Below are 27,343 nucleotides of genomic sequence, written 5' to 3' on the forward strand. Positions count from 1 at the left end.
AGGGAGGAGGCAGCGGGAGGGAGAGAAAGAAAGAGGGAGAGAGCCCGGGAGCGCGAGGGAGGCGGAGGGGGCGGGCGCGGCGGCCGCGGGGGAGCGCGGCGGCGAGGGCAGGACGGCGGGGAGCGCGGCGGGAGGGGGCAGCAGAGGGCGCGGAGCGAGCGCCAAGAGTGAAGTGGCGGCGGCGGGCGCGGGGCCGGCGGGCATGAGCGCGGCGGCGGCGGCGGGGAGCGCGGCGGGCGCGGCGCGGGGCGCGGGGCCGGCGGGCGGGCGGCAGGCGCGGGCCGCCCAGTAGCCGCGGGGTCCGGCGGGCGGGGGGCGGGGGCGGGGGGCGCCGGCCGGAGTCCAGCCCCAGCCCCGGCCCCGGCCCCGGCCCCGGCCCCGGCCCCAGCCCCAGCCCCGCGGCCGCGCCGCGCCCCGCGCGCCCAGGAGCCCCGAGCCCCGAGCCCCGAGCCCCGAGCCCCGGCCGCCGAGTCCCCGCAGCCCCCGGGGCCGGGACAACTGTTGCGGCGGCGGCGGCGGCGGCGGCGGCGGCGGCGGCGGGGGGGCTCCGGGGGCGTGGGCGGCCCCGCGCCCCGGCAGGCGGCTCACCCCGCGGGCGCCGGCTCCCGGCGGCGGAGCGAGGAGCGAGCGCGCGGCGGGCACGAGGTGAGCGGCGCCCCGGGCGGGCGGGCGGGCGGGCCGGGTCCCGGCGGGGGAGGGGCCGGCGGGGGCCCGCGGGGCAGGGGTGCGGGCGCGCGGGCCGGGAGCGCTGGGCGCGCCGGGAGAGGCGCGTTCGGTGCCGGGGGGGTCCGGCGGGCCTCGGAGCGGGGCCGGGGCCGCGGGGCGGAGAGTCGGGGGCGGGAGCCGTGGGGGGTCGCCGGCGCCCGGGCCCCTCGAGGTCGGGGTCGCCGAACCCCGGGGAGGAGGGAGCGGTCCGGAGCGCGTCGTGCGGGTCGCGGCAGTTGGGGCCAGAACGCGCGCCCGCGCTGGGCACCGCGTCCCGGAGCGCAGAGCCGGGAGCCCCGAGCGCGCCGGACGGAGTTCCGGAGGCAGGCGGGCACCCGGCCGGTTCCGGGACCCCGCGGGGCGGCGCGGGCCACCGGGAGGACCTCTCCAGGAGCGCGCCCCTGGCCCCCCGCCGGCCGCGTGGCCCCGCTGGAGCCGCCGCCGCTCCCGGGGCCCGAGTCAGTATTGATCCCGCGCCTGGGGCCGGGCGGCCGGCGGCGGCCTCCGAAGCTCATTAGCGCCAGCGGTTGCCGTGGCAACGGGACCCCAAGCCTCTTCAGGTTATATTTATTCTAATTATTATTATCATTATTAGTATTAGTATTTGTTAGCCGGAGGAAGAAGAATGGAGGAGGAAATGCCAGCGCGTCCTGGCGCCTCCAGCTGTCCTCTCTTTGGAGAAAGAGCCTGTGCGGGCGGGTGGGCCAGGCCCGCTGGGTGGCTGTGCCCTGGGGGAGGGGGGGAGGCCGCGCCCCGGGGCGGTGGGGCCGGTGGGGCCAGGGACGGGGAGTTACATAATCTGCCGTGGGAGTCTGTCTGTGTACCTCTGTGCGTCTCCCCTGCCTCTCTGGGCCTCTCTGATCCCTGCGCTTAGTGACTGCTCCTGCCCCAGGAACCCCAGACCTGGATGGGAGGAGCAGAAAGTGCCTTGCACGGGCAATCATAGCAGGTGGCCTGGAGCCCTGCTCTTCCCTGGCTAGGGTGACCTTGGGGGGGGGTGCTTGACCCCTCAGAGCCTGTTTCCCCATCTGTAGAGTGGCACGGGAGCCTTTGCCACCTCTGAAGGTTGCACTGAGAAGGCCCTGTCTGTTCTGATGGTGTGCTGTTGGCTGTGTGACCCCAGGTGGCTTCCTGTCCTTCTCTGGGCTTCAGTCCCCTCGTCTATAGAATGAGGGCCTTGACCCCCCCCTGTAGCTAAGATGGCTTTAGTCACTGGTGTCTTGTGAACCTCCCGCTGAGCTGTGATTGAAATGCTGTTGAGCCAGCAAGCTAGGCCCCATTTGGAGCCAGACTTGGGGGGGAGGGTTCCCCTCCATCATCCCTTGTTTCTTCACCTGTCAGTTGGTCTGACCGTGACCAGGAAGCGTGTGGCCCAGTGGAACATTGCACCGACAGGCAGTCTTCGGGATATGGTTGGAAATGGCTTTTGAACCAGAATGAGAATAAACCCTGGGTCCCTGGTGCCAGCTCAGGACAAGCCCCATGCTGATCAGGGTTGTCCAGAATTGCGGGATCCCCTCCCCCCAGCCCCTGAATCTGTCACTGCTCAGGGTAGGACACCTTCCTGCGAGCAATCAATCCATCTCTCCAGGGAGGCCGTTTGCCACGCCCGGCCTGACCTGCGGTTGAGCTTTGGAGCGGGAGGTGGCCAGAAAGTTCTCCGTTGGCCGGGTGGCTCCTGCGCGCATGTGGGGCGGGGCTCAAGGTGAAAGCCCCGGGTAGGGGGTTTGCCAATTTCTTTAATGTCACTGTCACGCTGAGTTCCTGGCTCTGTCTCAGGCATCTGGGAGCAACGGGACTGTCGGGGAGGTGAGGAGAAGCCGTTTGGCTTGGAGCTGCGGGTGTATGTGTGTGAGAGAGAGTGTGTAAATGTGTGCGAGAATGTGAACGTGTGAGAGTGTGTGCTGTGAAAGTTTGTAGCAGCCGTGGTGTGTGTGCAGACGTTGTGGCATGAATGTGTGAGTGTGATCATCTGTGGTGTGTGTGTCCATGTATTTGTGTGAGGGTGAGTATGTGTCCCACCCCCAATCCCGGGCCACCCAGCCTGAAGCCTATCCGATGGATGGGAGGGGTGGGGGCAGGGCCAGTGCTGCTCAGACTTTGACAGGTGAGAAAAGAGGGGGAGGGAGGCCTGCGCCCCCCCAGACGCGGAGAGCCACTCCCGGGTCCTCCCATCGTCCATCCACTCATTGCTTCACGCAGACCGCCCAGCGAGCCCCCGTGGCTGCTGCCGAAGGGCATCAGCTCTGCCCTTGGCAGCTCTTGAGGACACAGCCCCTGACGAGCTAAGGGGTTAGGGCCCCGCCTGGGGGCAGCCCAGGCGGTGGGGGCGCAGGTGGGGAGCACCTGCCCTAGAGACCCGGGGCAGGAGGGCTGCCAGGGGAGCCTGGTCCAGAAGGCAGGCCTGAATCAGCCAGAAGGGAGGAGCAGAAGGTGTTCTGGGCAGAGACCCTCGGTGGGTGATGATGCAGATTGGGGGGCAGGGAGGGCTGCAGGACGAGGGAGACAGGCGGCAGATGGTGCAGCCATGTGGGCCAGGCGCCAGGGAGCTGGACGCCCCCCCCCTGCCCCCGGCGTGCGGGAGGGTTCAGAGGCAGGGGTGGGGCAGCGAGGAGGGGAGGGTGGGTAGGTTTGGAGCTGGGACACTTGTGCGGTTCCCGGGTGGGGGCGGCGGGGGGGAGCCCAGGGTTGGGATGGTTAGAGGGAAGGGTAGTTTGGGAGGACAAGATGGGTCTGGTTTCCAGCCCTCTAGGACAGTGGCCCTCCCGCTTCCGGCCACACTGCGGAGAGGAGTGCCCAGGGCCAGGGGCTTCCAAGGGAGGGAGGGAGGGAGGCAAGTGGACACCAGATCGGGCCGCTTCTGCTGTCTGCGTGTAACACACGACTTTGCTGACACGTGCGCAGGGTGGCACCTCCGCGGCAGTGGGCCGGCACCTGTAGCGGGAGCAGAAGGCCTACTACGTGCCAGGCGTTGCGCTGAGCGGGCTCCGAGCCCCAGCGCCCCCTTTGATCCTCACGCCATCTGTGTAGACTGGTCACTACGGATGTGACTGCAGACAAAACCTCGGAAGGGTCCAGAATAACCCAGCTGGGATCCTGCTCACAATGGCTCCACTACTCCTCCCGGAGCCCGGCCCAGGCCCCACAGCAGTCCTTCGAGCCGCTGCCAGTCAGGGCCTCTGGAGTCTCATTTCCGAGACATCGTTCTGTTTACTCTGCTCTGGACCGAGCCGGAGCGTGGCCCCATCCTATGCTCAGATGGCAGCCGTCACCTCCTGTCTCAGGGACATGCTCCCTCTATTCACTCGGCCCCTGTTGGTTTGCTTCTCCCCAGCTGAGTCACACCACAGATTCACGTTGATCCTAGGGTGAACTGAGAGCCCCATCCCCAGCTCCCTGCAAAAAGTGGCTTTTTCCCAGCCCAGCTGCTCTTTCTAGAAGTTACTGAAATAATAGTCAACTTCGAAGAACAGGAGGGCCTTGTGTTCTAAACACTCTTCTGTAGGGTGGAGTCCTGAACACCTGGAGCTAGCAAAAGCAAGGAGGGTGACCAGAGGCCTGGGCCACACCCTCCCGGGGACCGCAGGTGCCCCCCTACTCTATTGGTTTTGGTCTCACTGCACAAAGCCAGGCAGGAAGGAAATCCCATCTCCTCCTCTCTCCATCCCTCTCTTTTTTTCCCTCCTGACTTCCTTCCTCCAGCTCGCACATTCCTTGACCCCTTCTCTGTGTGTGATACCCACCCCCACCCCCACCAGGAACATAGAGAAGATCCCAAGGCCCCTCAGTCCTGTCCCCATGGAGTCCCTGCCTAGTGATGACCAGGGTTCAGTTTGTGTGGCGACTGAAATAGATAATTCTCTGGGACCATGGCTGCTTTGGCACCCCTGACCCTATTAACATACACCCCAAGTGTCAGCTAGGCCCACTTGTGACAGGCCCCTCCGTCCTCTTCCCCTTGACTGTGATCAGGTTGGAAATGTTCTGGAAAGCCTTCTCTGGGCCTCCTGACTTTGCCACTCCCTGGCCTGTCACTCGCCCTCTGAGTCTCTGTCTTCCCGATGCAGGACGGGAAGGTTGCAGGACGCGAAGGTTGTCGGCGGGGGGACGGACTGGTAGGGTCTTGGGTATGGGAGCCCCCATTCTCCATAGCCTAAAGTTGGGGGAATCAGACAAAGACGGGGACCCCAGCACATCTGGGGCCCATGTGCCACACTAAATAGAGGGGCAGCCCGAGGAGCTGCTGCTGTGGGTCCCGAGAGGGAGCTGGCAACGTGCCCGCGTACCCGGTTACAGACGGGGACACTGAGTCCAGAGCTCATGGTCCCAGTGAACGGGCGTCCTTGAAGGCCAGGGATGTTCAGAACATGATGCAGACTTGGTAGGTGTTTTTCGGAGCCCCCCCCCCCCCCCCGCCCCCAGGCTGCCTGGGATGGGGGATCGGCAGGCGGCATTTTTACTCCCTTTAGAAAAAAGGCTCCAGACACCCCACCCCCCAGCCCCACCGGGACCCATGGCCACTGGAGCAGAAAAGCAGGAGCCAGAGGAAATGCAAATGCCTCCCATCCCGGATTTCCGGACCTGGGCCCTGAATGGAGCCTTTGCTTTGCAGGTTGCCAGCCTGCCCCCTCCCCGCCCCCCGCTGGGGCGCGCTCCCATCACCGCCCATCTGTCCCCACGCACGCGTACCTCGGCAGATGCGTGCAGACTCGCCTCGAGAAATTAAGAAATAATGCATGAGTTTCCCAAATTACACCCATTTAACACTGAATTAAGTTCTGGAAGCTCTTAACAGAGCCCTGGGAGGGAATTTTTTTTTTTTTTTTTTTTTGTTCACACTTCCCTGGAAAATGAGACAAACCGTGATCTTTTCAAACCCAGCTACATAATCTGATTATTCCTGGCTGGCAGGCGTCAGGGAAGTGCCCGGCGGAGGGCAGAGATGGCTCGGCCACCGCCGCGGGATCTGCACGGGTAAAGTTTGCCTCCTGCGCCAGATTCGAGGCTCCTCGGTGCCCGATGGGCTCCGAATAAAGTGCCGCTTTCTCGGATACGGGCACAAATTAAAAATAAAGGCAAATTCCTTCCATTATCCAGCGTGAGAATTTCCTCCGCGGCTCCCCGAGCTAGTTACGGAAACGAGGGTGATTTGCTTTCACTTCGGGCTCCTTTTCTTTTCGGGGAGAATCTTCCGCGTGCAGCTGGATTTGTAGACACACAGCAAATGAGTTTAGCTGCATCCATTCCGCGTTCCCGGAGCACCTACCCTCTGTGCCCCCCCGGACACGGTGCCAGGCCCCAGGGACCAGAGACCATGAAAACGGGCCCCGGTGGGTGGGTTCAGGAGTGTGTTTGTTGGGGGGCAGCACAGAATAAAACAGGCATCTGCGAGGTCCCGCCCTGCCTGAGCGGGCAAGGAGGGCTTCCTGGAGGAGGTAGCTTTTGGCTTGGGTCTTAAAGGGTTTGTAGGAGCGTGCCTGGCCCAGAAGTGGGTAGAGGGCATTTCAGAAAGAGGAACAGCCCGATGCGAGTCTCTCACAGCCTTGGGCTCCCAGTGGCATCTTCCAATTTTCACATTGGCAGATTGCCCCTTCGTATGCATTACCTTCCGGCACCCTTGGGAAACCCCAAGGCCAACCTCTGAGTCTCCCGCTCCCTAAGGAGAATGGAGCCCAGAGAGGAAGCAGGTGCTTGGAGTCACAACCAGAGAGGGCTCTGGAGCTCAAGGTTTTGGGTGGGTCCCGTGGGCTCTGTGGGGTAGGGGAATAAGTCTAAGCCACCAAAAATGGAAATCCTAAACATGAAATCATAGAACCACAGACATTAATACCAAGGTCTAGAGAGTCCCCTTCCTCCTTCCCCCTGAGCCCTATTCCTCCTCCGCCTGGAGCAGAGGCTGGGCTTCAGGACGTGGGGCCTGGGATGCCTGTGCTAGAGGCTGCCAGCACCGAACCTCAGTCCCTACATCCAGAAAATGGGGGCAGACAGCCTCTCTGCCCGTTTGCAGGAAGCCAGGTGTAGTCACTGAGCCCCAGAGGCCCGGCCTCGAGGGTCCAGCATGCCCCCAGGGGCTGGTTTCTGCGGCCTCTGCTGTTGCAGCGTTTCTAGTTCTGGGAGCAGGTGGGGAATGTGGCATCATCTAGGGTATGACTGCCTGGAATCTGATCCCTGGGATCCCGGGGCCTTTGGGGAATGAGCTGAGCCTCTGAGCTGAGGCCCATCGTCAGGGCAACGGCGGGGCTGGAGGGAGGCTCCTGGCCCAGATGGCTGGAAAGCGGGTGCTGGGGCTCCATCTGCCACCCTGGCCTCTGTTTCCTCATCTGCAAAAAGGGGTTATTGTGGGAACCAGATAAGATTTGCAGAGGTGCTTCATGAGCACGTAGCGTGCATCCACAGACACGTGAGCAATCTGTGTTCTCACTTTGTAACGGGGAGCAGGACTGTCCGTGTTGCACTGCTCATACTGCTCCGGCCCTTCCTGCAGCAGCCGCACCCGCCCGTCCCTGAACCTCTGGCGCAGGGGACTCCATGGCAGTGATTGTTGACTGAATGACAAAATGAGTCCAGGGAGCCACCAGACCTGGTGGTGCCCGGCCCGCCCAGGGGGGGTGGGGGCAGCGTAGGGTGGCCCGGGGCCAGCTCCAGCTCATCCTCCTGGGCTCACACCCCAGCTCCAGCATCAGGCCGCTTGTTTCACTCCAAACCTCAGTGTCCTCATTTGCAAAAATCAGGGTGATAATGTTGATAATAAGAATAATAAGTTACAAGGGTGGCTTTGAGGGTTACAGGTAAGAATCATAATGTCCGGGTTCCCGGGTCCATCACAGTGATGTCCGTGATTCCTTATCCCAGAACTCTGGAGGGACCATCAGGGCTCCAATCCCAGTGTCCCTCCCTGCTGGCTGTGCGATGACCTTGGGCAAGTTACGTGACCTCTCTGAGCCTCAGTGTCCTCCTCTGAAGATGGGGATAGCACTTACCTCACAGGGTTCTCTCAAGAACTGAGTAAATCCAAGGACCGTGCTTGGTGCAGAGGCTGACGCGTAGTTAAGTGCTCAGTAAACGTTACTGTCATTACCACCACCGTTCCACTTACTGACAGAGACACCCAGGAGGCACGGTTGCAGTGGTGCTTCTCTCTGTCCTCCAAGGGTGGAGACCACGTCACTCCTGATTTAGCGCTGTGACCCGGGCCTCATTCAGGTGTGCCTGGACAGGATGGACAGATGGGCGGGCCGATGGATGGATGGATGGATGGATGGATGAGTGAAGGGAAACATGAAGGGAGGGAGGAGGACAGCCGTGAGGACACGTCACAAGCCTAGGATCAGGGCAGCTGGGGAGGGGCTTCCCTTTGAGGGCCTTGAGCAATGAGGTGGGATGAGTTTTATAGGCATCTCTCTTCTCTGCACAAATGTCTCTTGTCCCCTGCTCCAGGGCACCGGGCAGGGGGGCCCAGGCCACCTGGTGCCCCTGACAGTTTGTGAGCTGGACAGAGCTGAGTTCAGGCCTTTGCACAGGAGAGTCCCAGGGCAGCTCTGAACCTCCACTCGCTCCTCCACAGTAGGGCCGAGTGCTGCCTGCCTTTGGGGGGATGGTGATGCGCAGAGATAACGTGTTTGAGCGTAGTTTGTAATCTGTGAAGCTACGCTGGAAGTCGGAGGAGGTGTTTGGACTCCATACGGTGGGGGACAGGTTGCACGGGAGGCTTTGGAGCAGGGGTGGCACGCTGCAGGCAGAGATTTCGGAACACCAGCTTGCGAGCCATCTGAGTTCTTCCAGACGGGGCCCAAAACACGGGGTCAGGGAAGGGGCAGGACCAGAGCGCCGCCAACCCAGGGCAGAATTAGGCCTGCCGACCCTGGGCGCCGGAGCACCGGATCCCAGGCCGGCGGGAGCCCCGACCTGCTGGGGAGACCCATGAGTCGCCCCCCAGCCCCTGCGCTGGGTGCCCTCTAGACCCCACCCGGTTTCATCCCCGGAACATTCTGTGAGCAAGGACAGGTTACCACTCCCACCCAAGAAGTGACTTCCCTGCGAGCACACAGCTGCTAAGTAGCAAAGCCAGGACTCGGATCTGGCAGTGTGGACTCTCCCCCGCAGTGCGAGGCTGGCTATGCACAGCAGTCAGGAGGGGTGCGGGCGTGGGGGCCACAGTCCTGGGCACCCCCTCAGCAGTGTGTGGCCTTGCCAAGCTGCCTCCCCTCTGTCTCAGTATCCTCCTCTGTGAGATGGGGTCCACAGCAGGGCCTCGAGGGGCCGGGCAGAGTGTTCCAGAAGCTAGCCCCTGACACGTTGCACTCATCTGTCACCATCATGGAGCTCATTCTCTTTGGAGGAGAGAGATGCAGGGGAGTGAGACCCTGGGGAAGGGGTGGGGTCTGGGTGGGCTTGTTCTGGGGTTGCCCCAGCATCATCTGGGCCCAGAGATGAGGGCAGTGGGGTCTTTGATATCTAGCACCTGCTTTCTGCAGCCACCCGTGACCTCCTCAAAGGAGTCAGGTGTCAGATAGGGGTGTGCAAACCATCTGCTTGGGTGCATGTGGCTTGTGGTCTGCAGGAAGATTGGGCACAGTCGCCTATCCTGCCCGGGGTCTGAGCCCCGCTCGGTAAGGGACCGAGCCAATGTGGGTGATGACAGAGGTTGGAGGAGCAGTTTTGCATGGAAAAAGGGGTCGGAGCAGCAAGGAGGCCTTCCCAGAGGAGGTGGCACCCCAGGAGGTGGAGTATGAGATGACCAGGTCAATGAGCGAGGGCTGGAGGGGCATCGAGTCAGAAGGGACGATGCACATGGGGCGCAGAAAGGGAGTTGGAAAACTTTGGGCACATGGGCTGGGCCGTCCCGGGTGTTGGTGGAAGCAGAGCAGGTGAGGCTGTAGCATTCGTGGTGGGCTGACCTCCAAGGTCTCTGCAAGTTAAGGAGCATTTGTCCCCTGCTGTGGTCATAGGGATAATGTTAAGGAGTGTTTGTCCTTTGCCGTGGTCACCAGAGATCATGACGGCCCTTTACAGTTGCTTGCGTTGCGGCTCAGCTCAGCACCCGGCGTACTTTGCTGAGGAAGGCAGGTTGCAGCCTCCAGCTCCGTCCAGGCCTCCAGGCTCCCCTGTGGCCCCCTTGCCTGGAACACCCCCTCCCCCAGCCCAGGTCAGTTCTTCCTGGGCAAGCAAAGCCTTCTCTTCCAGGGACAGGATATCTCCAGGGGGTCCTGGACCTGAGCTCAACCTGGGAGCACAGACCCCCAGCCAGGGTGAGCCCCAGGCTGTCTCCCGCGGCCCCACAGGCCTGCAGGTGGGACGTCCCAGCCCGGTCACCCGGGGCAGGGGGCGAGGGCCTCCTGGCAGATTCCTGGGCAGGGTGAGGGAAAGATTAGGAGACTTTTCTCCTGAAATTCAAACAATTGGACAATCTGTTCTGGATCGATTTAGAAGCAGTGAAGTGGGAAAAAAAATCAGAAAATATAGTGTGAAAGCTATTTTCTCTCTCTTTCAGTTAGGAAGAGGGATGAGCAGTTTATTTGTGGACTGTCCAAGGCCATGGCCGAGGCCTCTTACCTCCTCGCTGCCCCTCCACCACGGGAACCCCCCAATCCCCCCACTCGCTGCCTCCTCCTCCCCCATCTCCTCCGGGGCAGGGCTGGGCAGCCAGGGCAGGGTCTCAGGGGGGCATCAGCCCCGGCTCCAGCCTCCGCCGGGGCCGCAGGCGTGGACATCGCCAAGATGCACAGCCCGGCTGGGTCCGTCCTGTGCAGACAGCGGGTGGGGACGCGTGGATGGGGCCCCCCTGCCTGCGCCGGACCGAGGCCTCTGCTCTGGGTGCCAAGGACAGGCATCTGCCCGGGTCTAATTCCTGAGTCCTGGAGGGCTGAGAGTCAGGGGTGGCACCTAATAGGTGCTCAGTGAAAATTTCCAGGCTGAATAGTGGATGGGAGGGAGAGAAGCGAGAACAAAACCGCGGGTTCGGATGAGGGGACCTGCTTGCAGTCCCCTGTGTCAGATAGTGGTGGTGGTGGCATCAGAACCGGACCTGTCATCCCAACGCCTGGATGTCCCCCACCCACACTCCACCCCTACCGGGAGCTAGGTCTGAGGCCCTGGGCTGGGGAGGGGGTGCTCCCACCAAAGACCCCCTCCTTTCCCAGGCATGGCCTATCCCACTCGTCCTGACACAACCAAATGCAGATTTCGTTTTCACAGCTTGAGCCAAATGCCGATTGTTTTAAAATAAGCTTGTGGAGTGTGAGGCCAGACTAGCGTAGAGGGGAGGGGCAGGAGTGCAGATTCCTCCTCCCCAGCTTCCCAGGGTGACTGGGCCCAGGAGGATGGGCCCCCGGGGGCTGTGGGGAGCTGACTTCTGGGGACGGAGGGAGTTCAGTCAGGGGCCACGTCTGCCGGGAAGTCCTGAGTGTGGGCGGAGGGCCGGCTGGGTGGGAAATGGGACCAGCTTATTCCAAAAATGGTCTCTCCTCTGCTTTCCCCCAGGCCTTGGGAGAAGGGGGGAATTCCCTGTGGTTTCGCTTCAGGAGCGTGGCAGGTCCCTCCCACCACCACTTCCTACCGATTGCCCAAGGCCAAGAGCCAGAGGCCCAGAAGGAACCTCGACTGGGAAACCGGTCGGCTTGGGGCCAGTAGCTCAGCAGCACTGGGGCCTTGGCCTGGTGACAACCTCTCAGAGTCTTACTTTTCTTGTCTGCAAACTGGGAGCAGTAGCCACACTCCCTCCCACCCTATGTGAGAACTAAAGGAGAAAAATATTCATCAAATGCCCATCCCAGGGCTGGACACGTAGTAGGTGCTCAGGAAACAGTCTCTCTCTCTCTCCTGTCTCCACTGTACAGAGGGCCAGGTCTTGTATGCACTCTGAGTCTTGTTTGGGTTCTGCTTCCAGAGCCTGGAGCTGCGGGCTCTCGTCCAAGGAAGGACGGTGGGGGGGGGGAGGGTGCAGGGGGGTGAAATGCATGGCACAGAGCCCCGTGAGCCCCAGGATGTCTCGGCGCCCACCCTTAGCCATGCCCCGGGGAGCTAACCAGGTGTGGCCAACGTGGCATTGTTGGAGGGAGCCCTGTGCTGAGAATCTGGAAATCCTGGTGCCAGTCCCAGGTGGGCTTCATGTGAGCTATGTACCCCCCCTCCAGTGACAGCCTCTCTGAGCCTCCGTGTCCGTATCTGAGGCTAATAGCCTCCCGCTGGAACACTTCTCGGGGTCACATGCAGCTCACCTAAGAGAACATGGAGTGGCTAGAAGCCAATCCCGAGCCCCAGTGAAGGAAGGGCCGAGAAGGGAAGAAGCCCTGTTTATTGACCACCCGCTGACTGCCCCCCCAGCTTCGTCCTGGGTTGACAGGTACCCCCTCCTTTAATCCCCCAGGTCTCTCCTGTGAGGCTGGGATGCGCACCCCACTTCGCGGGCAGGACGGAGGCCCAGACAGGCTAGGTCGTGTGTCCGGAGTCATAGGACAACCGTGTGCCCTCCCCCTGGCTGGCCTGCTCCCCATCCTCCCTGCGCCTGCCCTCTGCCAGCCTCGGCCCCCTCGCACCCGCCTCCTCCTGGACTTCCACCCTCCCCACCCCAGTTCCGACGGGGTTTCCTGCTGACAGAGCTCTTTCATAAATGCTTTTTGATGTTACCTCTCCATTCCCCAGAAATTTCTGAGCCCACACTCCCCAAAGCAGCGCACTAATTAGACCTCCGTTATACTGTTTACCTAGATGTCAACCTATGCTGTGAAATTGAGCAATTTTCTCCCCGTTATGAGCGATGTTCAGTTTTGAAAAGCAGGAAGCCTGCTGTGGTGGGCTGGGATGGTCCTTTGGGCCCACAGAGGCCCTCCCAGGGCCAGGCCCTGCCACCCAGTAGACCGGGATGGATCTCGGGGTTGGGGTGTGTGGGGGGGTGTAGGCCTCATGGCCTGACGTAGGCCTGATGGTTGTTGGACCAGGATGGACCTCCGGGTTGGGGGGTGGGGTGGGGGTTTAGGCCTCATGGCCTAATGTAGGCCTGATGGTCGGGCCCTCCCGCCGGCAGGGGCCTGTGCTCCACCCCTCACCCCCTGCTCCCTCTCAAGCATTTCTGGCGCCAAGATGACCAGAGAGCCCACCTGGGGGGGGTCCGAGGGCTCCAGCCGCTTGGTGGAGACAAGCTTCTTAGGGATTCTTTTGTTTCTGGAGTGCAAACTCAGAAGAATGGCTCTCTGGTTTGGGTTTGGGGAGGAAGTGAGGGCTGGTCCTGGCTGTGCTGGGGAGGAGCCCCCAGGCTGGGAAGAGCAGGGAGGCAGACAGGAAGGGAAGAGCACCAGAGGCGGCTCCTGACCAGACACCTGATGGTGCCTGGACATGGAGGCCTTAGGCCGGAGAGCTGGCTTCCCTCCAGATCCCCTGAGACCACGTGGTACTGCCGTTCCTCTGGACAGGGTGAGGCCTGGGGGAGTGTGTCCAAAGCGAGGGTCTCCTCTCTTTCCTGGAACCGCCAACTCTCACACCAGTCTCGTGGCTGACCACTCGCTCAGCCATGGGAGGGGGCAGCAAAGCCCAGGGTGGGGGCCCCAGGGCAGGGCCCGGTCGAGGAGTTCAGCTTGGGGTGCCAGGGGCCCCAGGAGCGGAGATGAGCAGGAGGAGGGCTGCAGGGGTGAGCAAAGGTTCGTAAGCGCTCAGGGAAGGTGGTCAGGAGCTGCTTCCTGGCACCTCTGGAAGCGTCCTGTTTCCCCCGGCTGCCTGGCCGTTGCCACCAGGGAGCCCTCTTGGGTGTGGAGGGTCCCAGGTGAGGCCAGGCTCGGCTCACTGGGGGCCAGAGTGGACTAGGGACCCAGGACAGCTAACCTGGGTGGCAGCAGATGCTTTGGAGAGGGGCATCAGGGCCCAGCTTGGCTTTTGGCAGCTGTTGGCTCACCTCCCGCTCAGCAGCTTTGGTGCCAATTATGGGGAGTGTGGGCGGGAGGCTTGTTAACCCCCAGAAGGGGAGTGGGTCGGGGGTGATTTGTGTGGACGTGGCCCCTGCAGGCCAGTGGGGGTGGGGGTTAGGAGTGCCAGGTCCAGCAGGGGAGCCAGCTCTCACGCATGGTCCCTGTGCTCTCCTTTATGGCCCTATTTGCATAATTTTGAAGTTGATTGGCCTAAAGGCAACTTCGCTTAATCACAGCTGACAAGTCTCTGGTTGCAACAGCAGCTGCTGCCAATTAGCCGCGTTGGTGCTGTGGTTTGTTATAACTGGCCCTTCCCCCTCCCCTCCCCACCCCCGCTCATCAGACCCGAAGGGACTGGCCGGCCTGGTGGCTGCCTGGGCAACCTGCCTGGACAACCTGCCTGGACAACCGCTCTGTGGCCGGGGCTTCACAACCTTGCAGGCGCCAGGACCGGCTAGCAGGCCCCAGGACTGGTTAGTAGGCACTGACTAGCAGGCCCTGGGACCGGTTAGCAGGCCCCAGGACTGGTTAGCAGGCACTGACTAGCAGGCCCTGGGACTGGTTAGCAGGCACTGGTTAGCAGGCACTGGTTAGCAGGCCCTGGGACTGGTTAGGAGGCACCGGTTAGCAGGCCCTGGGACTGGTGAGCAGGCACTAGGTAGCAGGCACCAGGACTGGTTAGCAGGCCCTGGGACTGGTTAGCAGGCACTGACTAGCAGGCCCTGGGACCGGTTAGCAGGCCCCAGGACTGGTTAGCAGGCACTGACTAGCAGGCCCTGGGACCGGTTAGCAGGCCCCAGGACTGGTTAGCAGGCACTGACTAGCAGGCCCTGGGACTGGTTAGCAGGCACTGGTTAGCAGGCCCTGGGACTGGTTAGCAGGCACTGGTTAGCAGGCCCTGGGACTGGTGAGCAGGCACTAGGTAGCAGGCACCAGGCCTGGTTAGCAGGCCCTGGGACTGGTTAGCAGGCACTGGTTAGCAGAGACCAGGACTAGTAGCAGGCCCTGGTTAGCAGGCCCTGGGACCGGTTAGCAGGTGCCGGGACCAGTTAGCAGGCACCGGGCCTGGTTAGCGGCACTGGGTAGCAGGAGCCAGCACCGATTAGAAGGCGCAGCCCCTGATTCGGCAGGTGGGGCGGCCCGGGAGCCTGTGTTTCCAACCAGCTCCCAGGAGGTGCCCTGGATGCTGTCCGTGGACTGCCCAGTGGGCATCCAGGCTCCGGTGCAGGGGTTCACAGGCTGGGCTGCCTGTTTCTGTTAATAAAGTTTTTTGGAACACCGCCTCACCCACGTGCTTAGCGTGTATGGCCGCTTTCTTGCTACGAAGGCAGGGCCATGGCAACAAGACCTAGTGGCTCGAAAGCCAATGATAGGGACTGTCTGGCCCTTTCTAGAAAACGTCTCCTGACCTCTGACTAGCCCAGTGGTCCTTATTCTTGAGCTTGTGTCAGAGTCCCCTGAAAAGCCGACGTAGATACAGATTGTGAGATCCTGCATTCCTAGCCAGCTTTCGCGTCGAGCGCCAGGTCCACACCGCGGCACCCTGGTCTAGCCACCTCTTACAACATTCTGTACACGTCTTGCCCTACCCTGAACACCATCCCCATTAGACAGAAGAAGACGCGACGGTCTGAGAGGCCCCTTGATTGTCCAAGGTCCTGAGCTGATAAGTGCTGGCTCTTCCCTGCACATACTCTACCCTTGACGCAGGTACCTCTCACCCCAGGGTGAACACACCCCGGTACAACAGTTGCTTAGCTTGGTCTGTTTCGAATCCGGGTTCCACACTGGGGCCTACGATTAGTGTCAGCAACACCTGAGCGAGGCACAGAGTGTCATCATCCCCCTTGGGTGAGGGGAGCGCCATCAGGGAAGGTCATGGTGTCAAGGGCACGGCCCAGAGCACCTGGCCCTTAGTGAGGGCTTTGTCGTCTGTCGTCCCCCCACGTCTGCAGAACGGCTGGCAGTTTGTGGTGCGTTCGGTCACCGACATCCGTTTGGTGTCATTTCCCCGCCTGAGACAAAGCCCACCCATCCTGCCATCCCTGAATCACCTGGCGTCACTGTGAATGATCAAGGGCACCTTGTGTACAGCATGCTCCTCATCTCCCACGTCCCCCCAGATCTGGAGAGGGGAGAGGCAGGGCACCCGCCTCCCGGGGAAGAAACTGAACTCGCAGGGGCAGGTGAGCCGCCCAGGCAGGTACGAGGCAGCATTGGGCTTCTGTGTCTGGTTAGGTCAGGTGGGTCTCCTAATCCCGAGGATTAAATAAATACCACCCCAACCCCGCCAGGCCGGGTAGGGCACCTCCCCACGGCCCCTGGTTACCCCGTGATGCCATGGTCACCCTGGGGACCACTGTCCCCCCGGGGCCGTGGCTGGAGAAGGGGAACCCAGAACCCAGGCCAGTCTGAACTTCGTGATAAGCAGAGCCCCCGTTCTTTAGGGGGTGAGGAAGGGGGTTAATCTCCGGCCCAGCTCCGACAGGCAGGGGATAGAGTGGAGGGAGAGGGAGCTGGCCTCCTTTATGGCCCGGCTCGAAGTGCTTTCAACCTCCCGCCTGTCCACCCAGCTCCCCGGAATGGCCTGTGTGCACACCCAGCTGGCCAGACGGAGGACTGAGTGGGCAGACTCGGGCCCCCCGCCGGGTCACACTGGCCCCTGTGTGAGCAGGGGTCCCTCCCTCCCTCCCCCATTGAATGCAGCCCTAAGAATGCCCAGAAGGGCTTCGCACACAGTAGGTGCTCAAGTGGCTCCCTCCCACCCCACTTCCCTTGCTTTTTGCCCTTTGCTCTGTTTCTCAGTCCCTTCCCCACCCAAGAGTGTAGCACCCCTCATTTATGGTGGGCCTTATAAATCGTAGGAGTGAGCCCGTCAGCACCCCTTCTGTGCCCGGAGTGCCCACCACGGTCCTGATAGGTAAACAGGGCCTCCTCCCCCACCTCGGCCTCCCCTCCCCCTTCTCCCAGGGCACCTGCCTCATCCTCCCCTGGCTCTGCTCCACCTCTCGGCCTTTCCCCGAGCTGTGCTCAATGCTGGCGCACTCCATCCCCGAGGCCCACCCTCTCCTGGTCTGGGTAAGGCCCAGCGACCTCAGGTCTCAGCTGCCCTGGGGTGCCCCCAACCCAGACCAGGTCAGGGCCCTCCCATTGGCTCCGCTGCCCTGGGTCGCACAAATGGGTATCTGGCTGGTTTCTGAGGGTGGGGCGGGTTTGTTCAGCTCACCGCGATGTCCGCTGTCCCCAGCCCAGCACCCGGTGTCCCACCTTGCAGGGAATGAGTGAACAAATACATTCAGGCATGCCTCCCTGGTCCCTCCCAGCACCCCAGCAGGGCGGGTGTGTGAGCCTCATTGACACATAGGAAACTGAGGCTTGGCTCCTGTCGTCCCCCATGGGGAGGGTTCCCAGGGCCAGGGTCCCTCGCACGGTGGGAGGCCTGGGTGTCAGGAAAGAAATCGGGGCCACCCTCCGACAGGCGTTCTGCGGGCCTGTCTTTCCTCTTCCTGCCCTGACACTTCCAGTGATTCATTCTTCATGTGATATTTTTGTGTTTCTCCAGTGGGGAAGACAAAATGCCGCTGGGATTTCCAGGGGTTGTTTTATCTCCATGGTGCGGCCAAATAATTCGAGGGAACAGACAGAGGCGGAGGGATGTCAGGTTGCAGAGTGTCCCTCGATGGCTTCAGCTAAGCTCTCCCTTTAACGAGGGAGGAAACCGAGGCTGAGGCGGGAGAGCCGCTTGCCCTGTGACCCGAGGGGGAGAACAGAACCTCCAGGGGCTGGGATTTCCCGCCTCGGTCTCCTCACCTGTGACGTGGGTCGAGCAGCAGTGCCTACCTCCAGCATTGGAGAAAGGGACATGCAGGGAGGACTTGGTTGTGCAGAACTGGCCCCGGGGCAAGGGGTCAAGGAAGGGGTCCAGGGAAGCAAGGCGAGGTGAAGACTTGAACCCAGAGCCCAGCTGGCCGGGTGGAGAGTGTCACAGAGGGCAGAGAGCCCTATCAAGGAGAGGCTGCAGTGTGTTCTGGAAGCAGGGATTGGGACGCTCTTTCCAACACCCCATACTATAGTGTGCAGAAATCCCTCTGACCCTGCAGCGGCCCCATGGAGCAGGTGTGATCATGCCCGCCTGATGTGGGTGACTGCAGGGGGCCCGGGGGGTTCCCCGGCCCCAGAGTTGGGGTTTGGGGTTTCTCGGCTAAGGCGAGTGGCTTCCACGGCGAGGCTGGTGCCCAAGGGTCGCTGGCAGTGACAGTTGAAGTCGAGACCCTGTCTCTACCGGAGGAGAGAGCGTGTTGCCCTAAAGGCCAACGCCTGATGCACCTTGTTTCCTCCCAGAGCTTGCTCCTTGCAATGAGGTGGGCCTGGCACCCAGGCCAATGAGTGTGGACGGGGTTCCCACCCTTTTGGGCAGCAAATGTCTACTCAAGCACCTACTGTATGCAAAGCATGGTGGGGGGATAAGAGGCACAGAAGTCCCCTCTGCCCCAGAAGCTTGCACCAGGCAGGGAAGCAATTAGCCAGCAGGCGGGGTGGAAAGATCTTAGCGCCAACTAAAGGCATAGGCGCAGCACGAAGAGGAATTCACCTGGAGGCATAGTGTTCAAACGCCCTTTCATTTGCTAAGGGGCACCCAGGAAACTCTGGGGTCCTTAAACCATTGGCAACAGTGGATAGGAGGCACTCATGGAGCGTTAGCATTATGCTCTGGCACTAGCCTTTCTGGCTCTTTCTGTCTCTTTGTAGCCCAGCAAGGTGGGGGCCTGGTTCCCACCTTACAGATGAGGGACCAGAGGCCAGGGAAGTAAGCTGCCGAGAATACTCAGCTAGTGAGCGGCAGAGCTTAGATCCCAGGCTAGGTGATGTCACCCCCGCACCCACCACCAGCCCATTTGCCAGCAGACAGACCTGAGTTCAGGTCATGGCCCTGCCCCCTCCAGGTCCGGGCAAACCACTTAGGCTAAGTTATGGTTTATTTATCTGCAAAGCAGAGCTAATGATGCCTACAGTCATCCCCCAGCCCAGCGAGTGTTTAGAAAGTGCCCACTGTGTGCCAGGCCCCGTGCTGCTTACGGTGACACGCGGCGACCGCATGGTCTCAGCAGGGCCAGCTTTGGTGGCACGGGACCTGTGCAGTCACGCCGAGCCCGGCACTCAGGAGGGCCCAAGCTTGTTTTTTTTTAAACAAAGACCTGCATTTTTTATTTTGCACCGGGCCCTGCAAGTTATGTCGCTGGTCCCAGGTCCCAGCCCTCGTCCGGCCTACAGCTCGATGGAAGACAGATGTGCTCAGAGAGCCCCTGCGCCAGGCATGCAACTAGAAACCGCCTTCTGCGTGGGAGGGAAAGGTGGACGGGCAGTGAGCGCAGCGGCAGGGGTCAGGCCTTGGAGGCCACAGGCCCTGGGGGATTTGTCTGGAAGTGCCAGGGGCGGAGAGATGGCCAGTGAGGCTGGAGGGGGACCTCCCGGCCAGGGAGGAGCCAGGACCCCTCCAGAGTCTGCTCTTCAGCCAGTGCCTTTGGGGGGTTTTGATTGGGTCGCTGGGGCCCGCATTTTGAAAGCCAGCTCTCTGGCTTCCAGGTGAGGATGGGTTGGGGGTACAGCAGTGGTGCACAGGGACCCCGAGGTGCTTGACTGATCAAGGGAGAGGAAGTGGGGGGCCGGAGGGGGCTCCCTCCCAGGCTTGCAGGTCTGCCCTTGAGGTGGGAGCAACCCGGGACCTCAGGGGCCAGCACAGTGAGGGGGTGGTAGGAGCTGTGGGGAGGGGGCTGGCGCGGGGCTCAGCGCACCTGTTGCTCTCTGGCCTGTGTGTGTCCTCCACGCGTGTGCTCCGGCCCCCTGGCCCCGGCCAGCACAGGGAGGGAACACGTCCCTCCTCTCTCCGCCCCGCTCCCTCCACTTTGATCTTGTTTCATGCAGGCGTCCCGCCTCCCTGCGAGTTTATTCCCAGACTTCACATTTCGGAGTGAGAGTTCATAACCTCGAAGGGAGCGCCGTCCTGAACGAAAGTTCAAGTTCGTGAGCTCAGGGTCGGGTCTGTACCTCTTGGGAATGCGCTGGAGATTAAACATCACTGCTGATACCACGTGTGCTTCCATATGGGTGCGGACGGGTACGGTGTGTGGATGTGTGTGCACATGTGTGTGTTGCCTGGGGTGTGGACGCGCTCATCTGTCAGTGTAGACAGGGCACAGGGGCAGAGCACGAGGTTTGAATCCTGGCTCTGCCCTCACCCTCCATCTGCTCCCTGGGGGCGGGGTGGGGGGGGAGGTACAGCCTCAGGGCTGGGGTGTGGCGAGCGGTGAATGAGCTCGGGGAGGGGCCCCAAGGGCTGTCGCCTCCCCATCACCTGTCTCTTGGGCACCTGCTGCCCGCAGGACGGTCTGCGAGTCCCTGAAGCGCCCCACCCTTGTTTCATTACTATTCGCAGCAGTCCTGTTACTGCCAGTAGTAGTGGGAAGACTGTCCAAGCTTTGTGACTAATTCGTCATGGAATCGGGTGCTTCATGAGTCGCCCCCCCAGACCCTAGTCCCATGGCCGCCAGGCTGTGTCCCTCTTGCCTGTGTCTGAACGCCCACCCACCCTCGCCTGCACTGGGGTCGGCCCATTTGGGTATTCATTGAATGGACCTCCAGAGGACGAACCACTCCCCGGACGGTGGGGTGGGAGGGTGACCAGGTGGCCTTGGCGCTGGGCCTGGTAGGTTGGTCTGACTTGGATGTAGGAGTTGGGGAAGGGGGCACCCGGGAAGGACCCCACTGGACGCCCGTGCTCTGCTCTCCGCCACCCGGCACCCAGTAGGCTGGGGCAGGACCTGTCCTCGCCCTGCCGTGGGGCCCTCATGCACCCGGCAGGGGAGGGGGGGGCTGGATGTGTTTGGGTGACACACCTGTCACTAGTCAGGCGTCCTTGTAGGTTTCCAATGCCGGGAAATTCCGGGCTTGGGTGGCCAGGTCTAAAGGGGGTCAGGGCCACATTCATTGTCTCTTCTCCCGGTTTGCACTAAAGCTTTGTGCCCTGCCGTGCTCCTGCCCATGCTGGGGGTGGGTGAATCCAACACAGCCTGAGACAACCCGGGGCAGGCGCAGGGGCAGGGAGCTTTGGGAGCCCACCCAGGGGCTGAGCCTTGAAAGTTGGGTCGAAGCTGCCCAGCTGCGGGACAGGGGAAGGGGCTCCCAGGCACGGGGTGGGGGGGCAGCCTGTGCCGGCGCCCAGAGGAGAGGGCGGACCCTGGAGGAGCGGAGGGAGTCGGGGTGGGGGCCAGACCGTGCGGGGCCTCAGGATAGGGTATAGACTTGAACCCGGAGCTGCCGGGACTCCTGAGAAAGTGGGCACGTCAGAAAGCCGGCCCTGGGGCCACGGGGACCTGGGCAGGTGCTGGGGGGCGGGGGGCTGGGGCAGAGGCAGCCCAAGGAACACTGAGCACCGACACTCTCAGCACCCACTGCCTGCCAGCTCCGTCCCAGGCACTTTGATGCATCACCTCATTGGACGGACAGTCACGAGGATCCTGTGAATTAGATACTATTTTTATTCCCATTCTAGGTCCAAGGAGACCGGGGAGACTTGTCCCAGGCCACACGGGGTGTGGTGACATAAGTGCAGCCAAGTCCCGGCCCCAGACGGTGTGGTCCAGGCTGCGGGACCCAACCTGCAGGCCATGCTGCCCTTGACCGGGTCCCGGCAGGAGGATGCGCTCGGCCAGGCCCGGGGCCGGGTGTGGTGGTCCCAGAAGGGGGTGCCCCCCGAGGGGTGCCCGGCCTGGGGTGTCCTCGGCAGCCCCTCCTGCCTGCACCCAGGCCCTGCCCCGCGTCCCTCCCTCGCCCGGCCGGGCTGACGAGAGCAGATCTGCTGTCGTCCCCGGTGGGGCATAATCCATCAGCTCTTTCTCTCCGCGTGCCCTCCTTCCTCTCCTCTCCAGCCTCGCCAAATTCGGTGTTTAAAAATAATCCTCGAATCTGGGAACAGCAGTCCCCGGCTGACCCGAGGGGTGGACCGCAGAGATGCGTGCTGGACCCGTGATTCTGGATGCGATCAGAGCTTGGGGGAGTCCTACTCATCCAGAACATTCTTCCAGTTATTTGAGTTTTATTGGCGGCCCCGAGCTACCCTCGTGGGGGTAATTTTACCAATTTTCAGAGAACTAGAACCCAGGACGATAAATCTAATCCATCTGTGGGAGATGTGCTTCCTCAGGGGGAGGGGCGGGGGGTGGGGCGACGCCCCGAAACCCTGCAGCGCCCAGGCAGACAGCAGGACCCCGGCGGGGTTGGCCTCCTGTCCCGTCCTGGTCGCTGAGGGGCCGGGTGACCTTGAGCCTGTTTCCTTCTTTACGAGACGGGGTTTGGTGGCCTGCCTGCCCCGGGTGATGGGGTTCCCAGAGATGACACAGGGAAAAGTCAGGGTCCAGGACTCAGGCCCCGGGGAGGAAGGGAGTCTCCCCTGTCCCGCAGGCGTCACCCATGGAGGTCCCAGGTGGCCACACCTGACATGTGACGTCCCCTTTCCACCTGCACCCGTGGCCCCTGGGCCCGTGGCCCCTCTGCGGACCCCACACGAGCGCCAGGGGATGGCTTCCACCTTGTGAATGTCGGTGCTCTCAGTCGTGTGACCCCTGAGAATGGACCTAGGACACGGCTGCCCCCAGGCACCGACTTTCCAGAAGCCACTCTGACCCTGCCAGCGGGGGCAGGGGGGCATAGCTGGCTTCTGAGTTTTGCTGTCTCATTAGAAATGGGATTTTTACGTAACTTCCCATGTGACACGAGGTGGGCTTTTGTTCCGCGGTGGATTCGGCCTTCAGGTCCGGCACCTGAGCTGCCCTGAGCGCCTGGGGAGCAGGGCCCCCCCATAGGCCTGCAGGCCCCAGCCAGACTCCCCGTACCCCGACCTTTGTCCAGCAAACAGGGCTGTGGCTTCTGTCCTCCGTGAACCCCCCCCGCCCCCCCCACTGTTGACTCAGGCCCAGGCAGCCCTGGGTGGGAGTGGGAGCACGGTCGGGCCGTGGACTCTGAGCAGCCCCGGAGTGTGTCCTGGCCCCACACACCTGCAGCATGCTGGCCTCTGGGAGGAGCCAGGACAGGCCTCTGAGGCTGGTGGGGGCCAGGCTGGGAGTCACACCCAGTCTGGGGGACTCTGGAGCCCAAGCCCCGTGCCCGTGGCCCCCAGCTGGCTCTCATGGCCTCATAGAGGAGGGCACAGGACCAGGCCCATAAAGTAGAGCTGACGGGCGTCCCCGCCCCCAGAACCCCACTCAAACCTGTTCCAGAGTGGGGGTTAATGAGAAGATACTGGGAAAGCAGGCGAGTGAATAAATGAATGAGCACAGGAATGAAAGCAGAGATGGAAGGTGAGGTGCCGCTTCTTCCAGCGGATGGGATCACGGCGGGCCTCCTGGAGCTGCCTCTAAGGCGGTGTGGGATTTGCACTCAGGAGTGAGAGGAGGACACCCGGCTATGAGGGACAGCCCCCAGCCCCCATAGATGGAGGGCTTTGTAGGGGCTGGAGCAGCAGGAGGGAGTGCTGGGTGCAAGGCAGGGTGGATCCCCCCACCCAGCACACACACACACACCCTATATTCATTCAACAAACCCACTGGCCCTAGGGTTTGTGCCCTGGACTCCACCCTACAGGAGCCAGAGGGTCAGGAGACCTGCGGGCCTGGGCTTGCTCCCATGGAGGGTGTCACCTCAGAGGACCTGTCCCTCCCCACGCCCCACCATGCGCTTTTCAGGGTCGATCTTTGGGTTTCCTCGGTGCAAATCCTGGCTAAGCACTTTGAAATGCTTTAATCTCCTTCATCCTCCTAGGAGGGCCCTGAGGGAGGCCGGGCGGAGGCCCAGGCTCAGAACAATTAAGCGGCTTAGAGCCGGTGGGCCGGTGGGTGCGGAGAGGGGCCTGCGGGAGGGATGGGAGGGCCAGCGGGCACAACCTCCGAATGACGGCGTCTCGGGCCCCCCACCGCACGCTCATGCCAACCCCCATCGTATCCTGGCTCACGCTTCAGAGGAACAGCCCCTGGCACCCTTGGCCACCCCGCCGCCCGTGCTCCGGGTGAGAGCGAGGCCTGAGCGGCCCATGGAGCCCGGTCCTGTCTCCTCTCGGAAGTTCCGAGCCTCTGGGTTTCCCAGGTGGCTTTCTCCTCCGCCTGCTGCCACGCAGAGGGACCCCCTCAGGCCCCAGCTGGCACCCCTGTGCCCCCCCCGACCAGGCTGTGAGCTGCCGAGGGCGAGGACGAGCTGGCCGTCCTGACCCCTGGAGCCCAGCCCGGGGCCGGGCCCAGAGCAGGTACCCCAGGACAGTCAGGCGGCCGGAGGGCTCTCGTGCCCTTCCCGGTACCATCTTCCAGAACCGTGTTCTCTGGCAGCAGGTCTCTGCAGTCTGCTCTGCTCGCAGACCTTCCCCTGGGAGACAGAGGGCTTCACGGGGCGGGGGGACAACACGGCATCGGCACCAGACCCAGGACGGAGGGGTCAAAACCTGCCCTGCAGGTGGGGGTACGGCCTGGCTGGGAGGGCACTCAGGGTCCTCACATGGGCCCCAGCTCCCAGTGAGCCGCGCGCACCCCTCACACCTCACTGCGGATCCCGGCCTGTCCTGGGGTGATCCCCGCAGGAGGAGGAGTGACAAGGTCCCGGGGCCCCGGAACAAAGCACCACGGCTGATGTCTGCTTGCACGGGCGGGAGGCCGGAGTCCAGGACCAAGGTGTGGGCGGGGCTGGACCCCCCTGGCCTCCCGGGGCGTCGGCCCAGGCTCTCCCCCAGCCTCCCGAGGTCTGCTGGCCGTCTTGGGGTTCACCGGCGTGTAGATGCATCATCGCCCCAACCTCTACCTCTGTCTTCACTTGGCCTCCTCTCTTCATGTCTCCACGTCGTAACATCCCCTTCTTATAAGGTCACCAGTCGTGTTTGGTTGGGGTCTCCCCAGACCCCAGGAATGACCCCCTATAACTATATCTCCAATGACCCTATTTCTAAATAAGGTCCCATTCTGAGGTTCCAGGGGTGGGGGGTTAGGACTGCGACCTAAGGATTTGGGGGGGCACAATTCATACACCCTGACGGGGTGTGACACGAGGGAAGAGGTCCATGAGCGGAACCAGAGCCTGGCACATATTAGGTGCTCAGCAAATTAATCCCCATCCCGAGTGTCTACACCTCTCCGCAGCCACATGCAATTTACAGCCCACTGGGAGTAAGGGGTCGACCACAGGGTTTACACAGAGCACATTTAGGCCTTCTCAGGTGCCCTGCCTCCATTCCCACACCCCCGTAGGGAGGTGGTGATGATGGTGAGGTGCCCTAAGGTTTGTCCTGGGGCTTCAACAACCTGATATGAGGTGGCCACTGAGGGCCAAGGCTATGCCTCAGGTGGCCTCCTGCGACATGTACTCCCTAGTATCCCCCACTGGCCTCTCAGCTGCTCCTGCCTCAGGGCCTTTGCACCTGCTGCTCCCTGGTCTGCAGCACGGTTCCTCCCAACAGCCACGCTGCTCACTCCTGTCTCAGGTCTGCCGGCTGTCACCTCGGCCCGAGGCCTTCCCCGACCACTCTCCTGAACCAGCCCCCTGGCACCACTGTGTACCCCCTCACACACACATCTGGTGTTATTCCGCCCTCATAGCTTTGTTTATTGTGGTAAAATACACATGACATGGAGTCTATGTTTTAACCATATTTAGAGTATAGTTGGGCGGCATTAAGTCCACGCAGCCATCACCACCATCCCTCTCCAGGACTCTCTCCATCTTCCCAACTGGTGGGAACAAGCTCTGTCCCATGAAACACGCGCTCCCATCTCTTCCCTGGCCCCCAGTGCCCACCATCCTACTCGTTTCTACGAACGTGACGATGACCCCGGGGACCCCGTGTCAGTGGAGTCACACGGCGCGTGTCCTTCCATGGCAGGCTCGTCTCCCCCAGCACGATGTCCTCGGGCTCACCCGTGGGTGGCACCTGTCAGCCTCCCCTTCCTTTTAGAGGCTGAACCCTCATCCGCCATGTGTCCATCTTTCATGTCCCCGTTTATCGGGACACGGGGGCTGTTTGCACTTGCTGCAGCCGCGCCTCGTGCAGCTGCGAACACGGGCGTGCCAGTGTGTGTCCAAGCCCCAGCTGGCAGCTCTTGAGGATGTAACCCTGGGAGCCTCGGAGCGTTTCAGACATTCCTCTGCTCGTGCGCTTGCCCTCAGCCTCCCTCGCTGGACGCAGGGCCGGGCCACGGGCCGCGTTCGTGCTGCGTCGCATCTGGTCTGCCCACTGCCGTGTCCCTGATGCCCGGACGGTGCCCGGCCCTGTGCGGACCGGCGGAGGGGTTAACGGGAGTCCCCGTGAGCGGCACAGCAGGGGGACCTGGGGCCTGCAGGCCCCCGGGGGGTGTGCGAGCTCCTGTCCAACACCCCGGCCCCCCAAACCCCCCGTGCTAAGCAGCTGCGCTGGCCCCCCGCACCCCGGGGTGCCCGCCCACTGGCCTCTGCCCGCCCATTTTCCACCACCTGAGCCACCGGCCCGCTTTTGATTAAGTCTCATTTTGCCGTGAAAAGAAAAGGAGGTGACAGTTGACGGGTGGGGGAGGTCATCTGTTCCAGAAGGAAATTGGATGGCCGCGCTTCCATCCTCCCGGCCCTGCCCCTGCTCTCGTCCCCCGCCGTGGGCAGCAGTGTCAGCCCACACCCAGCCTCTGCCGAATCTCGTTAAACAGGCAGCTCCCCACGGATCGATGCCAGCCAAATGATGACCAGTTGTGGCCAGCAGTCCTTGAACGTGCTCACCGTCCTCTCGTTGCTGATCTCTGCAGGTAGAACTTCCATGGGTGCCCAGCGGGGGGGTGGGGGGGTGGCACGGGTGATCCCTTCCCAGGGTCCGTGCTAGCCCGGCCGGGGTTCTGGGTCCTGGCAGGTGGGGGGGGGCGCTGCCCCTGGCCCCCCAGCCTCCCCCTGGTGAGGAGCTAACGCTCAGTGCTGTTCGGTGAGAGCCTACTGTGTGCTGCCCCCCGAGTGCCCTCGCCAGGAGCCGTGCTGAGTGTCCCCCCAGGCACGAGGGGGTTAACTGCCGCTGCCAGCCCTGAGAGAGCCTTCCCGTGGATTCCCTACCCCACACCTGAAAGTCAAGGCCGAAATGCCGTGGTCATCCCATTGTATGGATGAGGAAACTGAGGCTCAGAGCCGAACTGGGTAGGAGGAGGCCATACAGCCAGCGCGAGGACTGGGGTTCCAATCCGCCGGCTGTCACCCGACCTCCTCCTGGGCATCGCCTGATGCAGCAGGTGGGCCCCCACACTCCTGTCGACACAGATGGGCATAAAGCAAGTCCTTCAGCTGCTCCGAGCTGAAGCTGCCGCCTGGAGAAGCCCCCCTCCCGCCCGCCAGCAGTGGTGGCTGGAGGAGCCCTGGCCTGAGCCAGGCCTCTGCTCTCTCTGTATCTCCCTCTGTGTCTGTCTCCCTCTCTGTATCTCTCGGTGTCTCTGTGTCTCTGCCTCTGTCGTTTGTGCACAGGACCTCCTCATGCCCTCTCGCTCCAGCAGACCTGTTGACACAGGCTTCCTGCCCTTGTCCCTTTGCTGAGGGACAACATGGCTCAGAGGAGGCCCTGAGGGCCCTAGGGGGGACAGGAGGCTCCAGGATGCAGAGCCAGAGCCAGGCCAAGGGTCTGGGAGCCACTGTTCACCAAGCTCCTCCCTGACTCCTGTTCCAAGCGTTAGTGCCCGTGGTCCTCACTGCCTCCTGGGAGAGAGGAGGAA

The 27,343-nt window shown here is 62.3% G+C and overlaps 1 protein-coding gene across 3 annotated transcripts in view; it reads left to right on the forward strand.

The window, feature by feature from the left end:
* The first annotated feature begins 547 nt into the window (after window positions 1–547).
* Window positions 548–27,343, forward strand: part of SHISAL1 (shisa like 1) — a 74,631-nt gene continuing 47,835 nt past the window's right edge. For 2 of the 3 annotated variants that reach the window (XR_004819288.2, XM_025456906.3), the window contains exons 1-2: window positions 1,111–1,265; window positions 26,306–26,401. Coding sequence is in view for 2 of the 3 variants with exons in the window: in XM_025456906.3 (XP_025312691.1) it covers window positions 26,335–26,401 (67 nt within the window). In the remaining variant the exon portion in view is untranslated. Of the gene's footprint in view, window positions 646–1,110; window positions 1,266–26,305; window positions 26,402–27,343 lie in introns of those variants that run through there. The other variant, XM_025456914.3, reaches the window with a different exon arrangement.

Source organism: Canis lupus, chromosome 10 (assembly GCF_003254725.2).
Source record: "Canis lupus dingo isolate Sandy chromosome 10, ASM325472v2, whole genome shotgun sequence".
In the NCBI taxonomy this organism is placed as follows: Eukaryota; Metazoa; Chordata; class Mammalia; order Carnivora; family Canidae; genus Canis; species Canis lupus.